The 16,036-nt window shown below is 49.3% G+C and overlaps 1 protein-coding gene across 1 annotated transcript in view; it reads right to left on the bottom strand.

Moving 5' to 3' along the window:
- Esrrb (estrogen related receptor beta) overlaps positions 1–15,782 on the bottom strand; it is a 51,571-nt gene extending 35,789 nt beyond the window's left edge. Inside the window, exon 1 of the mRNA XM_059279597.1 lies at positions 15,385–15,782. Coding sequence (XP_059135580.1) covers positions 15,385–15,775 — 391 coding nt within the window. The 5' untranslated portion in view covers positions 15,776–15,782. The remainder of the gene's footprint in view (positions 1–15,384) is intronic.
- Between the last annotated feature and the right edge of the window lie 254 nt (positions 15,783–16,036).

Raw genomic sequence — 16,036 nt, 5'->3', positions numbered from 1 at the left:
AAAAAAAACAAAAACAGAAAGCACCAGGTCCTCATCTCACTCACAGTAATAATAGCTAGGGTTTATTGTAAACCTACTATGTGCTGCCTCTGAGTCAGCTCTCGTGACCCTTATCGTAACTCTGAGCTGGCCTATCAGTGCCCAACTCAGAGACCAAGCAACGGAGACTCGGGAAGCCAAAAGGAACCACCTCAGGCCCAGAGCCCCCTATGTGTGCTCCCCTGTACCTCACACGGAGCTTGAAGAAATCAGAAAGCGCCTCACTCACAAAGGCAAGCTTCTGTTACTAACCCAGGATGGGAGGTAAGTGTCCCAGGGCACCCATGCCACAGCCTCCCAGGGTGGGACATGGAAACGCTGCCAGGTCTCCTAGAGCAGAGCATGAACCGTGGGCCACCAATGATAAAGGGCTCTGAAGCAGTGTCACTGCTGGGCCCCAGTTACCACACTGCCACAGTCTCCAAGGCTCACACCAAGGGACCTCAGAGACCCTTGTGACCTCTCATTACACCTAATCAATGGTATTCCTTCTTTTCTTTGTGTGTTTGTATTGCATTTGTGTGTGTGTGTGTGTGTGTGTGTGTGTGTGTGTGTGTGTGTGTACTGTGCATGTGTGGGTCCCGAGTGCCCACAGTGTATGTTCAGAGACCAGAGGACATCTCACTTTGTAGCCCAGGCTGGCCCCAAACTCGGGGATGCTCCTACCTTGGCCTCCTCAGTCTTGGATTACAGATGTTGTCCACTACACCTGGATGAACATGGCAACATCAAAGATAAACAAGAGAGGGGCACACAGGCTTAGCGAGTGCATCTGTGCCCTGTGTGTTTGTATTGTATTTTCTCAGAGCCTCTGTAACCTGTAACCTACCCCACCATCTTCACACCATCCCCAGCCTGAGCCCCTCCAACTCCCCAGTTCCCGGAACTGCCAAACGCAGGCAAGTCCACCAAGTGCCCTCTGGGGAGGTGTTGCTTCTCTCTGCCAGCCACCCCATGCCGCCCTACCATCCATGTCCTGTCTAGTTCCTCCATGCAGGCCGGTTCCTCTTGACAGTCCAAATACCTGACGACCTGACTCACACACAGTAGGTTCCTGGAGCACACTACCACTAAATAACCAAGCATTCAGTGATGCAGCTGCATGTCTGCTCAACGTAGATTAAGTCTTTAACTCAGCCAACTTCTCCCCATCTTACAGAGGAGAGCCAGGTATAATGGTGCATGCCTGTAATCCCAGCCACAGGGAGGCTGAGGCTTTAGGAAGATCAGAGACCAGAATGAGATGCGCTATACAGTGAGGGTCTGGTTTGTTTGTTTGTTTTAAAGTTTTTACGAATGAGAAGGGATAGCACAACTCTGGCAGAAGCAGCCTGGGAATTGACGGCTGTGCTCTGCTCTCCGCTACCCTGCAGCCAGCCACCCCTTGAGTGAGGGTGAGCACAGGTTATTCCTCAGAATGGAGGGGGGCGGGGTCACAGCATGGGTGGGTTTGGTCCTGCCATCTTCCTAAGCCAAGATGACAGGGCAAGAGTGCTTCCTGAGGCTAACAGTGAGTGTGGGACCGTGCTCCTGACCTTTCAGGGAGTGTGTGTGTGTGTGTGTGTGTGTGTGTGTGTGTGTGTGTGTGTCTGTGTGTATTTCTAATTTCACTTATTTATTTTGTTCCTTTCAATTTGTTTTATGGGCCTGGCGGCTGACTGCCAGCAAAACCAGGCTGGTGGCCTCGCCTTGTAATTTCTGTAAGTGCCTCCTTGATAAAGTGATGAGATTAATTCATCACTGTTGCTGTGGTCTCAAGGGGAGTCCCGGAGATCTCAGCACAGGGAGCGGGCATCAGTGGTGTGCACACTCTCGATCGAGCAAGCCAGTGCGTGCTCCCCACCCCCCACAAACAACACATACCCCATCAACTCAGGTGTGACCAAGTTAGTGAACAAGACATCAGACAAACAGCTAGCTCAGACTCAGGTCTCAACCCGGACGTTCGCCACTGTAGACACAGGCAGACTCCACTTCTGGCAAGTTGAGTCACCTAATTTCTCTGAGCCTCCGTTTCCTCATCTATAAAATGGGTGCAGTTTCCATCTCAAAGTTGGGTGAATTCTGCACACCAGGACTGAGTGGAGCATAGACCTTGGCATCCAGGCAGTCAAGGCTGGCAAACTAAATCTTCCATCCAGGCAGATCCGCTGGGGTATCTGTAGAGGACGTTAGCCTCCAGCCTGTCAGCGCCACACTGAAGGCTGTCCACCCAGAGACACTTGAGAGCACTATCATTTGTGGATGGTGGGACCTCAGCTTCTGTTCGTGCCTGAGGGAGAGGAAGGCACATCCCGAGCTGAGTTGGAATTTGGTGTGACCCTGAGGCAAAGAGGTCGTCTCTGATCCTAGGCCACCCTGAGAAGGGAATCCCAGAGGAAACCCCTCCAGCTGTTCCCACCGCTGCCAGCAAGCCAGAAACCCCAGCCAGGCTCAGGCACAGGCTGTTAGGCTAAAATAATTCCAAGGCTCCAGCTGACCTCAGAGGCCGTCGTGAGCAGCTGTGGTGAAGGCCTGGGCTCTTGTTTATCTCGGCCCTGGAGGACAGAGACATTCCCTTCCACTCTGTGTGGTCCAGTGTCCTCAAGTCTCTACCCTTCCCTCCTCATCCACTGCCAGATGATCTCACTGATGCCTACGTAACTCCATCACATAACTGGCAGTGCCCTAGACTGGGACAAATGGTCCATCCTGGGCCTGCTGCAGCTTCCACCTGGAGGGCCTTTAGACTGCTCAGCTCTCTCAAACTGAACCCATCCTCACGCTACATGCTCCTCTATACCCATTGTCATATCTAAGAGAATGATTTTCCAGCCTGCCACTTAGGTCAAAAACTAAGGAAGCAGTTGGATTCTTACACAACTTATTTCCACGGCTCTTTCCAAAACAGGGGCTAGAGTGGGATGAACACACTTGTCCAGAAGAACCTCGGAAGGCTTCGGGCTTCGGGCACAGAAGATTCAAGATAATTCAAGAGATAGGGAGAGGTGTGGGCTAAAAATAGCTTTCCTGAAAGAGTATGTTAAGTGAGTGTTTCGCTGATTCAAACCTGCTCTGCAGCCGCCTGGCCACCAAGAACCCCTCCCTCTACGGTCTGCACAAGAGGAACCTGACAGTCTGTGAAGAACGTGAGCAAATGATGTCCAGGGGCCCCATCAGAAGAAGAAGCCCGCAAGATGAATGGACAGTGGAACCACCCACCCCCTCCCTGAGCCAACTCCGGGGATACCCACACACACTAAGGAAGGGATAAGTGTACGCACTGGCATACACATCATATCACAGACTAAGATAATCAAGTGAGCACCCTTCCATACCTGTCTACATCCCCGCGCTGACACACTTAGACCCCACACCAGTGAGATGGCAATCCGGGAATGGGATCTGTAACCATTTCCAGGTTGTGCAAGAGTTGACATAGGTGAAGCTGGGCAAGGAACATGCCTAGTGCTCACTGTTAACTTTGCTCACAGCTTCATGGGATCTGTAATTATCTCAAAACAAATTAAAAAAAAAAAATCACAACTCAGGTTAAATAAGTCAGCCGAGCTCTTGGGAGGTCGCTGTAGGAGGATCGTGGAGGAGTTCACCACCAGCACAGGCCACATGGTGAGCACCAAACCAACCTGAGCTGTATGAGACCTTGTCTCCAAAAAGAAGAAAAAGACGGGTAAGTCCTCTGGGCACAAGACAAGTATCTGGAACATGCTTCCTGTCTGTAGTTCTCTACTTAGCAGCAAGTGTCCAGGTTAGAAGAGGTGGGAGGTAATGGCCGTCAACCAGAATTCCACGTAAGCCAAGGTGTGAAATAAAGTCCTTTCCACACACGCAGGACATCAGCAGCACTACCTCTCCAACATGCTCGTGCAGCCTGGGCTCCGACCCCAAGTGGAACAGAGCACACCAAGCGGAAGAGCCCAGTAGACAGGTAATTTAGATTAAAAATAGAAGAGAAAATAGATGTAAACCAAATGTTTATATACTCTAAACGTTTTTTTAAAGAGGGGATGAAGAGAGATGGATACAGGATAGGGACAGATAGTAATAATAACAACAACGGGTGTAATGGCACATACCTATAACTTCAGGGCTGAGGAAGGAGGCAGGAGTTCAAGGCCAGCCTGGACCACTGAGAGAACCTATCTCTACCTCCAAAAAAAAAAGGGGGGGGGGGAGGCTGGGGATTTAGCTCAGTGGTAGAGCGCTTGCCTAGCAAGCACAAGGCCCTGGGTTCGGTCCTTGACTCAGGGGTGGGGTGGGGTGAGTCAAGATTGCTAAGCTGATAAGTACAGGTATGAAGTCATTAACTTAGTAACTAAGAATATGCTGGGTTTTGTTTTGGGGTGTGTGTGTGTGTGTGTGTGTGTGTGTGTGTGTGTGTGTGGTTAACTTTGGACTGGGGTCCAAGGAAAATGGGTAGGGCCAGAAGCTCTTACCTTTCCTTAGAAATTTTGTATTTCTAAGGCCAGTGAGATGGCTCAATGGGTAGAGGTGTTGGTATCCAAGTCTGAGAACCTGAGGACCCACACGGTAGTTCTGACCTCTACACAGGTGCTGTTGTATAAGGGCTCATACACAATGTACAAAGTGCAATACAAACTTTTAAAAAGAAAACCCATGTTTCTATTATAGTCTTTAAATTAGATGTATGTATTATTTTGATTTTAAAAAATTCTTAAAATTAGCTAGGCAATGGTAACACATGTCTTTAATCCTAGCACTGGAGAGGTAGAGGCAGGTAGATCTCTATGTTCAAGGCCAGCCTGGTCTACAGAGCAAGTTCCAGGACAGCCAAGGCTATACAGGGAAACCCTGTGCAAAAAAAATACAACAAAAATTACTGAAATGTTACCTTATTAAAATTTAAGAAATTCTGCGGGCCAGGGTGTAGCTCTAGGGCAGAAGCCTTGCCCTGCAGGCCCAAGGCCCTAGGTTGGATTCTCAGCAAACTCTTAGAAAGAGGACAGCACCTACCTCACCCTAAGTACCAAGAAAGAAATCCAACCTCCAGGGCAAGGCCCTTCAGGGCTGGGGTCTCTGGCCAGTGTAGCCAACTCTCCCACAGAGGCTCCAGTAAACCTGAATCACCAATACTGGCCCTGAGCCCATGAAACCCAGAACCATCAGCCCCCTCCACCCCAAACTCCTCCTTTTGTCCTCCAGGCCATCTCCTCCCAGTTGTGGGTCTGTCCACGTGGCCTGCTGGATGACATCTTCCTCCCTTGCATCCAACCCCACAGCAACTGACAGTCTCTCAGTCAGAATTCTGCTGTATTGTTTCCCCGTCTAAACTGTGTCCTTACTGAGGATAGACACCTTTGCATTATTCTGAGACAGAGTCTCACTTATTCCAAGCTGCCCTTGGAATCCCTGTAGCTGATGACCTTGAACTTTTGATCCTCCTGCCTCCACCTTCCAGATGCTGTGGTTACAAGTCTTCAGCACCACACACGGTGTATGTGAATACTGGGGTTCAAACACAGGGCCACTCTAACAAGCTGAGCTGTATCCTTAGCCCATCTTCTCCCTGGTCACTCTGTAGCCAAAGTGGCCTCAAAGTCACTACATAGCCCAGGTTGGCCAGCAAGTCAATGCTACCCTTCTGCCTCTGCCTCCCCAAGTACTAGACTTTCAAATGTGAGTCACCATACCTGGCACTTCTTTCATTTACAAGTATAGTGCCTGGCACCTAAATAAGTGTGTGTGTGTGTGTGTGTGTGTGTGTGTGTGTGTGTGTGTGTGTGTTGTGTGTGTGTATGTTGAGTTAAGGGTGAAAATGTAAACAAACTAAAAGCTTGAAGAGCCCCACAGAGAATTCCCAAAGGATAACAGTGTCCGGCCAGTTGCCATACACTGTGGTGTGCTCTTGGTCCTTCTCTGGGTTCTTCATGGGGGACCACACGCCCATCACCACCAGCTTTAGTGAAGACTGATAACCACATTTCGTCTCCCTTCTCTCTCTGCAGAGGCTGTCACTCACTTCTACCTGGCAGGTGTACTTCATCATCTCTGAGATAGTAACATGCACTTTTAATGTGCATGTAAAAGAAAGAGAAGAGAAGAGGAACCCCCACCCGCACCCCCAATTAAACTGCTACTTCAGGTGGTGTGGTGGAGCACTCCTTTAATCCCAGCATTATGGAGGCAGAGACAGGTGGATCTCAGGGAGTTCAAAGCCAGCCTGGGGGACACAAGAAGTTCCAGGATTGCCGGGACTATGTAGAGAGACCCTGACTTAAAAATAAATAATAAATAAATAAATAAATGCTGTTTTAGTATAACCAGTGTTTTCACATTTTTATTTAAAACTACTTTTAGATTTTAGTTAGATATAGACTTGATCACAGGGAATTCTGAGGTATGCAATATATATTTATATGTAAATGTGTGCATGTATATAATGCATACACACACACACACACACACACACACACACACACACACACACATAGGTAAAGATTAGCTAAGAGATTCTGAAATGTTTTGTTGTCCTCTTCCTTCCTAACCTGGGAGCTAACAACCTGTTTCTTTACATGAGGAACCACGGCCATCTCAGGCTCCTCCTGGGCCACTGGCCCTAGCTCTCGAAGTTTTAATGTATGCACACGAGGCTTCTGACAACCACACCGTGCGGGCACCGTGCTGGTCAAGTGTGCGGGCACAGTCATAACCAGGGCAAATGTGCTTCAGAACTGACGGAATGGTGTTCTCATTTCCGTCCCTTCATCCCTCTGCCTCCCAACCTGCCCAGGCTCACACCTCCAGTGCTTTCCCCAGCCCTGCTCTCAACAATAGAGGCACTGAGCTGGGGGAGAGGGCTGGGTGTGGTAACCAGACAGCTAAAGTAACTGTCGGTCAGGAGTCTCTCACGTGCCATTCCATCCAGGGGGAGGGCCCTAAATTTGCATTTCTAAGGAAACCAAGAAGGCTAGGGCACATTCTTGGAGATCTACAGCCACAGATCTCAGTTTACCTAAAACCCAGAGCCAGGTCCTGGACAACCAACGTCTCTGAACTGATGAGATTCAGTGTGTCCAAAATTTCATCTACTTTAAAAATGTCCTCTTCCCCAGCCTGCTTCCACATTCCACCCTGCATGTTTCCTCCACGCCCTTGCACCTAACTCTCACTAGTCACTGAGCTTTTAACACCCACCACCACCACCACACTCCTCCCTTCTAGACTAGATGTAACCGGATGGTACCCATTACCTAAGTCCACCCCACCTCTCCCCCCCCCCCCAGATACCCTTGATTCCAGATCCTTCCTTCCTATCATTGCCAGAATTCTTTTCCTAAGAGGAGAGCTACTTCCCAGCCCAGGAACCTTCAATGGCTTCTTTTGGTCAAGCATAAACACAATTAACTGTTTATTTCATGGCAATTATACACCAGGCACTAAGTTACACACACAGTATGCGTATGGTTCAGTTTCTGCAAAACACTTGAGAGGAAAGAACTATTTATTAGCCACATCTTACTAAACGACTCAAAAAGAATCACTAGTTCAAAAGGATAGCTACCTACACCTATGAAACTGTCCAGGCACGATTCGATTCCGAATCAGTTTAAACAGGTCTCCTCGGACTGCCATTGAGTCAGACCAATCGTTTTCCGACTTCACCCTCCCACCTTTGACGAGGTTTCAGGAGCTGCTCTTCCCATTCTCCAGAGCCTCCACTGTAACAGGCTCTGCTAATAGGGAAATCGAGGCCAGGGGACTCAAGTCCCTGCCCAAGGTCAGCCAGCTGGCTTGTCACTGGTCTACAACAAGGTCCTGACTCCTTCCTGCTCCTGGGCTTTGTCCCCATAGCAGTCCTGGGTCCCCCAGGATTCACCAACCAGCCTCATTTCTCCAAGACAAAAGACCTGGAGGTGGTCCCAGACAGAACAACCCATCAGTCATGCCTCTGCCCTTCTCCTTGGGGACCTTCCCCGCCTGTGCCTGCAGAAGGGCCTCTGGTGAGCGGGAACTCCATGCCAGGACTCCTCACTTGCTCCTTGTCACAAGTCACAGATCCAGGGAGGTGCTGGCAGGGTGTCTCCCACCTCCGCTAAATTGATCACCTCTCTAGGCAGTCAGGATGGGTACAGATTGACGCTCTTTTCCACACTGCCCTTCTTTTCTGTTCTGGTGACTGAACCCAGGCCTCACACCTGCTAAGTGTTTGTTCTAACACTAGGCTACATGCTGAGTTCCCTAACTACCACTCCTAAACAACAACAACAATAAACTGAAGAAGAGGAGGAGGAGGAGGAGGAGGAGGAGGAGGAGGAGGAGGAGGAGGAGTGCAGGCATGGTAGAAGACACCTTTGATGCCAGCAATTGGAAGGCAGAAACAGGAAGATCTCCGAGTTCAAGGTCAGTCTGGTCTACACAGCAAGTTCCAGGCCAACCAAAGCTACATGATGAGACCTTATCTCAAAGACAAAGCAAAAAAAAGGGGGCGGGGGAGTTGGTATGGGCAGCTGGAGAGATGGCTCAGTGGATAAGAGCACATACTGTTCTTGCAGAGGACCCAAGTTCAGTTCCTAGCACCCACAAAGGGCTCACAACTGCCTCTAACTCCAGCTCCCTGAGATCTAAAGACCTCTTCTGGCCTCCATAGGCACCAGACATGCATGCACACAAGCCCCCCGCCCCTAAGTACACAAGTGTAATTTTTTGTTTGTTTGTTTGTTTTTGTTTTTCGAGACAGGGTTTCTCTGTTTAGCTTTGCGCCTTTCCTGGAACTCACTTGGTAGTCCAGGCTGGCCTCGAACTCACAGAGATCCGCCTGGCTCTGCCTCCCGAGTGCTGGGATTAAAGGCGTGCGCCACCACCGCCCGGCTTCAAGTGTATAATTTTTAAAGTGGGGATATCCTTGCTTTATAGGATACCCAAGCTCCAAGCCAGCTTTGAACTCCTAAACTTAAGCAATCCTCCTGCTTCAGCTTCTGGAGCAGCTGAGATTATGCTTAGCACCACACCTGGCATGGTTGCTTTCACAGGCTGGCAAAGCCACACTTGTTGTTTCCTGTGCATGGAATGCTGGTCCCCAGAGTTCTTACCTGGGCCTCAAGTTACCTTGAAAGCCTCCCCTGAGTCTCCCTCAAGCTCTGTCTCTACATTAGTGATGATTGGCACGCAACATAAATTTACCGAAGAACTTAATGACCAAGTCACAAGCTCAAATGTAAGGCAGGGACCTTCAGTCCTTTAGTTTAAAAAAGGGGAGTTGCTTAATATTCAAGTACGGTCTCATGTTAGACATGATATTATAAAAGGCTCTCCTTTTTTTTTTTCAAATTTTGAGACACACAGTCTCACAGTCCTCCAACTCCCTAGAAACCAAGCTGGCCTTGAACTCCAGAGATCCGCCTGTCTCTGTCTCCTGAGTGCTAGGATTAAAGGCGCGTGCCACCACTACCCAGCTATCAGTCACTTAAGATTTAACTAGAAATGAATGACATTGCCTGAAGACTGCAATCAATACTGGTCACCTGCACGAACCAGCAACAAGGGAGCCATGAAACTTAACTCAATTTCTGTTACTCTCAGGGATGTGAATTTACAGTTAGAACTGTTGGAAGTCAAAAGCAGCATATTACCTAGATAAGCATAACACCCGGAAACTAACACATGAAAGAATTATCTAAAACAAACAAACAAACAAAAAAAACCAAAAAACTGTTAGGGAGTGTGGTCCACACACTCAACCAGTCTGGAAGAGTAGGGCAGACAGGGACCTCAAACACTGTAAAACCGCTCAAAACTGGGCTAGAAGGCTGGCAAAGGCCCAAGATTAAGATGCTGAGGGAAAACTTAATCACGCCTCACAAAATGTGCAGAGAAAAGCTTTTTAAAAACAGTATTTTTCAGGCCCATGCTCATAATCCCAGTACTTGAAGTAGAGGCAAAAGTCAGGGCTGCATGAGACCCTACCTCAAAACAACACAAAAGGTAAGTTGTGTGTGGTGGTTCACACCGGTAATGGAGGCGCTTGAGAGGTTGAGGCAGATGAACTGCAGAGATGAGGTAGGCCTGGGTTTCCACAGTGACACAGACACACACACACACAGACACACACACACACACACACACACACACACACACACACACGGCTCAGCAAGACAAGGCACTTTGCTGCTGTACTTGAAAAACAGTGTGGGTCCCTCAGGACCTCCATAAGAGGACTGACTCCTTAGGGTCAGGTTTTCCCTCTGACCTCCACACACAACAACAAACAAATGTAATAAAGATGCTAAAGACAACAAAAGAGGCAGACATGGTGACTCACGCCAGTCATCCCAGCACCCAGGAGGCCGAGGCAAGAGAACTACTGTTAAGTTTGAGGTTCCGTCTACAAAAATAATTGTCTTACATCATGAGATTCAAAATATGCAAATAAAACTAAAATCAGTTTATTGTCATTACATTTTATATATGCAAATTGGCCAGACGTCTTTGGCTGGTCCTTACTGGGAAAATGAGGGACCACTTTTGTTTGGGGCCTGTCCCATGGTCAGACACTTTGAACTTCCTTCATGCCAGGAGCTGTGGGGGGCCTTGGATTCAGGGACAGGAAGCTTGTCCCTTCCAAGCTTATTGTCCTCTCAGGGATTCAAAGCTCTGCTAACAGTGTCCGTGACATCATAAGGGCTGGTGATGGATGAAGTCTACGAGCGTCATCACTGATAACTGTACCATCACCATTAAAAACAAACAAAAAACAAAAAAAAACACTGAGAGGAGGAGGGAATCAGGACCAGAGGGAGGGTTGAGGGGACATTGTCTGAGGACTGGTGGCTCTTGACCCACACCCAGTGGAAAGGTAGGTAGTCACTGTAAAGAGTGGCCGAGGTCAATGGACAAGACCCTGGAGTTTCTCCTCCGAAAACTTCACGTCTACAGCTTTGATTAGTGAGGAATCAGTATCACAGACTGGAAACCGACACTCAGCCCTAAGACCCCTAAAAGTCAGATACTGCCAGGCCCAGAAGAGGGCTGTCTGTGAGAGGCAGACCCCCTCCGCCCAAGTTCAAAGCCTGAAGCCCCAGAGATACCAAGGCAGAAAGAACGCCTGAAGAAACTGATCTGTCTACCCGACTGGCAAGTTCACAACGAGGTCATAATCAGAAAGCTATTAATCAGATCGGCTGGATGTTTAATCCCATCTCGCTGTCCCTTGCCTCAGCGTCCCTTTTCCTGGGCAGGTGGGCACCTTTGCCAGTTTCTCGGCTCCCAGGGCAGGCTTATCCTCCTGGAGCGTCCCAGGCCGCCCTTTAGATATGCTAATAAATTCAATCAGACGGCTGTCTTCCCTGTGCCAGGAGCCTCCATGTCCGTCAGGAAGGTGCCTCTGTCTATCTCTGAGCTCATCTATTCTGGGCAAGGCCGCCACAGCCCCCAGCTCTGCAAGCTCGCTCCACTAACAATGAATCCTATCAGAGGCAGTGTAGACATCCCACTCACACCACTGCGGAAGCTGGGAGACTGATGGCGCATGGCTCTCTAAGGGGTGGGTAGGAAGTCTAGGATTTTTGTTGCCCAACATCCAGCTGCCCTGGCTCAATCACACGTTAGGAGCAGCCAGAGACGACAAGGACATGCTGGATTTGTCTGGGTCCCAGCCCTACTTGATTTACAAAATCTGGGGGCAGGCTGATTCACCCACCTCCCCATAACCCTCTCTTCTCCCCACCTGCTCGGCTAAACTCAGAGAATGGACCTCCAGGGGTTGTCTCCAGACGACTGTCATGACATCCTAGTTTCTGCAAACTTCCGTACGTGATGGAGCAGACAGAAATTTCTGACAGGAAGGGATGAAAGCGTTGGAAAAGCTATGGCGCTCACAGCCTACAGAAGTTTGCTTGGGAACCGATCCACAGACTAAAAAACCTTTTCTGTGTAGCCCAGGCTGACCTGGAACTTGTTATGCAGACCAGGCTGGCCTCCCACTGCCTCCCCAGTACGTCAATCACCACTCCACCCAGCCCACAAAACCAGATTTTTAAAAGATGGCCTGAGGCTGAGGTGTAGCTCAGGAGATTAGGTTCCAGTTCGGCCCAGAGGCAGAGGCTGGTGATCTGTGAATTCGAGGCCAGCCTGGACTACACAGCAAATTCTGGGCTAACTAGGTCTCAAAAGTTGAACAAACAAACTAACAAACACACATTGCCTCATACCAAAAACACCCTCCCTGACCATACTCACAAAGGAAAATGGCCCCATCTCCCTGGTTAGGAGAAAGACGCCCTGGTCTGGAGCCCTACTGCCATGCCTGAAGACTACAGACCCCCTGAGCATTCAGCACTGAATTCAGCTTTTTTGAAGACATGATCTATATCCCCACCTCTCCCGTCTCCACTCTGCACCTTACACAGAGCAGGAACTTAACAAATCATTACTTCATTCTTTTGCTGTTTGACTGCATTTAGAAACAACGAAAAACCATGGTGGAGAATTCCTGTTATTCCAGTACTTGAGGGGTAGAGACAGGGGAACAGCTAGCCTGCTAGCGCTAGGCAATGACTGCAATCTTTGTGAGACTGAAACCCAAGAGTTACTAAGGAGAGCATCCGGCCAACTTCCGGCCTCAAGCTAGCTTTCCACTGTTCTGGAGAGAAGACTCTCCCACCAGGTAATGAGCTCAGACCTCTCCTGGAGATAAGGGCCACAGCATTCAGCCAACTTCTAGGAAGAGATCTGTATCCTTTTCATGGTAGCGCATAATTAGTACTGTTTACAGATCTTCCCTAAGACACTCCTGGCCACCTGGTGAGGGGGTGGCTGGGTCTGTACACACTAGCCTCGGCTTCCAGAAAATCTGATCTAGAACATTCCTACTCCGTTTAAAGACACCATTAAAAGGGGTGGGAAATGCTGTCTTCTAACATCCCATTTTCAAAGAGCTGTGTCTAAAACAACGAGCCTGGAAGTCCACGTCCCAATTTAGGAAGAAAAACCTAGGGTTTCAGTAACATACACGGACTTAAACATTTTATCCGTGGCAAACATCCGCTGATCTGTAAGATTTCATTGAGCTGCTAGTTCTCTGCCATGGCTGAAGGAAGAGATAGAACTGTCTGCTAGACAATGTATTTCATATAGAGCACAACGTATTTCATATAGAGCCCAGGTTCCTTCCACCCAAGGGCAGGGGGATAAAGCTGCTGACGCCCATATGCACCAGGTCCTGGGTTCCACCCGCAGCACCAAAGCGGGGAATAAAAAGCGGCCAGGCCTGGAGGCATTCATCTGTCTCAGAGCCTGATCTACAAGACGCTCAATACATTTGCAGCCGGGGAGGGGTGGCAGTGGTGATAAGGGCTTACAAAACACGTGCCTTAACACTTTGGACACTTTCATTTTAACATGTTTTTAAAATGGGTTTGCTTAAAGTATTATTCACGGCCGGACATATTAGTGTATGCTTTTACTCCCAGTACTCCAGAAACAGAGGCAGGTGGATCTCTTGAGTTTGGGGAGAGCCAAGGCTACATAGTAAGCCCCTGTCACAAAATACCAAATAAATATCATTATTCATGACTACTATAGGCTAATTACATTGTATCTATTTTGTGGGCATGAGTGTGGGCATGAGTGCCACAGTGCCCACGTGGAGGTCAGGAGTTATCCACCATGTGGGTTACAGGGACCGAGAGGTCATGAGGCTAGGCGGCAGACTCTTCACACTGAGCAATCTCGGATCTAAATCTTATTAGATCAAAATAATTATACTACCTTATTGAAATATATGCTGATTAAAAAGTTTTTCCTATGTGATCCAAGAGATTACACTTGTTGTCACAGCCAAAGTGTATATAGTAAGGGACACTGTTCAAGTGAAAGTAGCAAGGAACACTAAGCTAGTGGCCAAGGCTGATGCCCAGAGTTCCATCCCAGGGACCCACAAGGTAGGAGAGAAGCTACTCCAGCAAGCTGCGCTCTGATTAGCAAGCACACACGTACACAATCAGTTCCTAGGTTCAATTTCCAATAGGGTATAGGGAAAAAAGAAAAAAAAACAACACACACACACACACACACACACACACACACACACACACACGACACACACGACACACACTAGCTGTGGTAGGGATAGAGCATGCCTCTAATCCCAGCAGGTGGACATCTGGGAGGAAGAAGCAGGAGGACCAGAGGTCACGGTCAGCCTTGTTGACACACTGAATTGACCCTACAGAGGGCTGTCAAACTCCAAAGAGAAAATCCACCTCATACAGCGCACGAGGAAGCTGAGTTTGACCTCACAGGTAAGGAAATGAATGGTTCAAGGGTCTGAGCCAGGAGCTTGGTGGGTTAGCATGGACTCTCAATGGATTAAGTAGAATTGTAAATATATCTAACCTTTAATGCCCTCAATTGGTCTACGAGATTGTTATCTGAGGAGATTAACAAATAAAAATCTGTTGAATCAACAGTATCATCCTAGGGAAGCTTGGCCAGCTTCTTCCGAAGTGGTCAAGGGAGAACACTGGAACAGAACACCTTTGAGGCCGAAAGGCAGAGAACAGTGGGGGAGGAGCCAGACTGGGAGACACAGGCAATATCCCCCGGGGTTTCCTCCAGGTGACTAGTGCTCTGTCCAGATGGGAATCAGCACTTTTCAATTACCTGTACAGACGGTGCTTAGTAGGCAGTCAGTCAGCCTGACTGACTGAAGCGTGTTCTACACTTAACCTGACGGGATTAGAATCTCTCCCAGTCCCTCTGGGCCATGAAGGAGACTGCCCAGTGAGGGCAGGGCCACCATTATCCTCCACTTACCTACACAGCCGGAAGTAACAGGATTCCTGAACACCTTAATCAAGATGAAAGAGGTGTCTACCCCAGGGATACCAGCAGGTGACCCAAGTGATATGCAAACGCACTGGAAAAATAGCCTAAGGTAAACAGGATAGCTGCCAGTTCTAGTCCACTGAGGACAGGCCTACCCTTTTACAATTAAGATAAAACAAAGAGACCCTTTAGAGTTCTAGTTCACAAGTCTGGAACGGGGAATGATGCTAACACCTATCTTTTTCCCCACCAAAAAATAAACTTTTGGAGGGAAGAGTCGAGCCTCTGACAGTTCAGGACTGGGTACTGGCATGGATTTTTCTCCGGTGTTTCAGGGGTGCAGCAGGGAGGACCACGGTATATCTACAGTCTTACAGTTAGAACCCTCTGTCTAGAATCCCTGGGTGAGAAACATTGAGACACAAAACAGGAGTCCTCCAGAGAGCCCCGGCTCCCAGGGAACCCAGATTTGAATTTAAGAAAATAAACCATGCTGGACCTTTCAGGACCGAGTCCCCCACCCACAGCCTGAATCCAGGCCTTGCAGCGCCCACCACGCACCTTGGATGGTTCTCTTGAAGAATGCCTTGCAGGCCTCGCAGGAGGCCACGCCATAGTGGTAGCCAGAGGCAATGTCCCCGCACACGAGGCACAGACGCTTGGGGATGGCGTTGAGCACGTACTCGCACTTGATGTCGTCCACGATACCACTAGCACAGTCCTCGTAGCTCTTGCGGCACGGGGTGCCTCCCAGCCCCGCACCTGCGAACATAGGCGGCGAGTCCAGACCGTTGGCGTGGGCGCCCAGGGCCATGCCAAAGCCACCGCTGGCGTCCGAGGAGCCGCTGGGGCTGTGGTGGCTGAGGGCATCAATGCCCGAGGATGGGCTGGATGGCTCCGTCTTAATGAAGGAGCCGCAGCTGGAGCCCAGGTGCCGGTCTTCGGAGGACATTCGGTTCAGCAGCCTGGAGACACAAAACGCGGGAGTCAGTCCCAAGCCAGGTGAGAAGGTAGGCGGGGCGCCGGCCTAGTGGGCGGGACGCATGGGCGTGTCTGCAGCTAAGGCGTTGGTGAGAGGTAAGGGTGGCCAGACCAGTAGCAGCCACCCAGAACAGCCTTCCGCGACTTCGGAGTGCTAAGAAACTTTTGCATTCGTAAACTTCAAATCACACACCCTGTGCTTTGCAAATTGCTGGCCTAAAGGTGACAAGAT

Source organism: Peromyscus eremicus, chromosome 14 (assembly GCF_949786415.1).
Source record: "Peromyscus eremicus chromosome 14, PerEre_H2_v1, whole genome shotgun sequence".
Taxonomy (NCBI): Eukaryota; Metazoa; Chordata; class Mammalia; order Rodentia; family Cricetidae; genus Peromyscus; species Peromyscus eremicus.
This window is presented reverse-complemented; position numbering and strand designations above follow the sequence as displayed.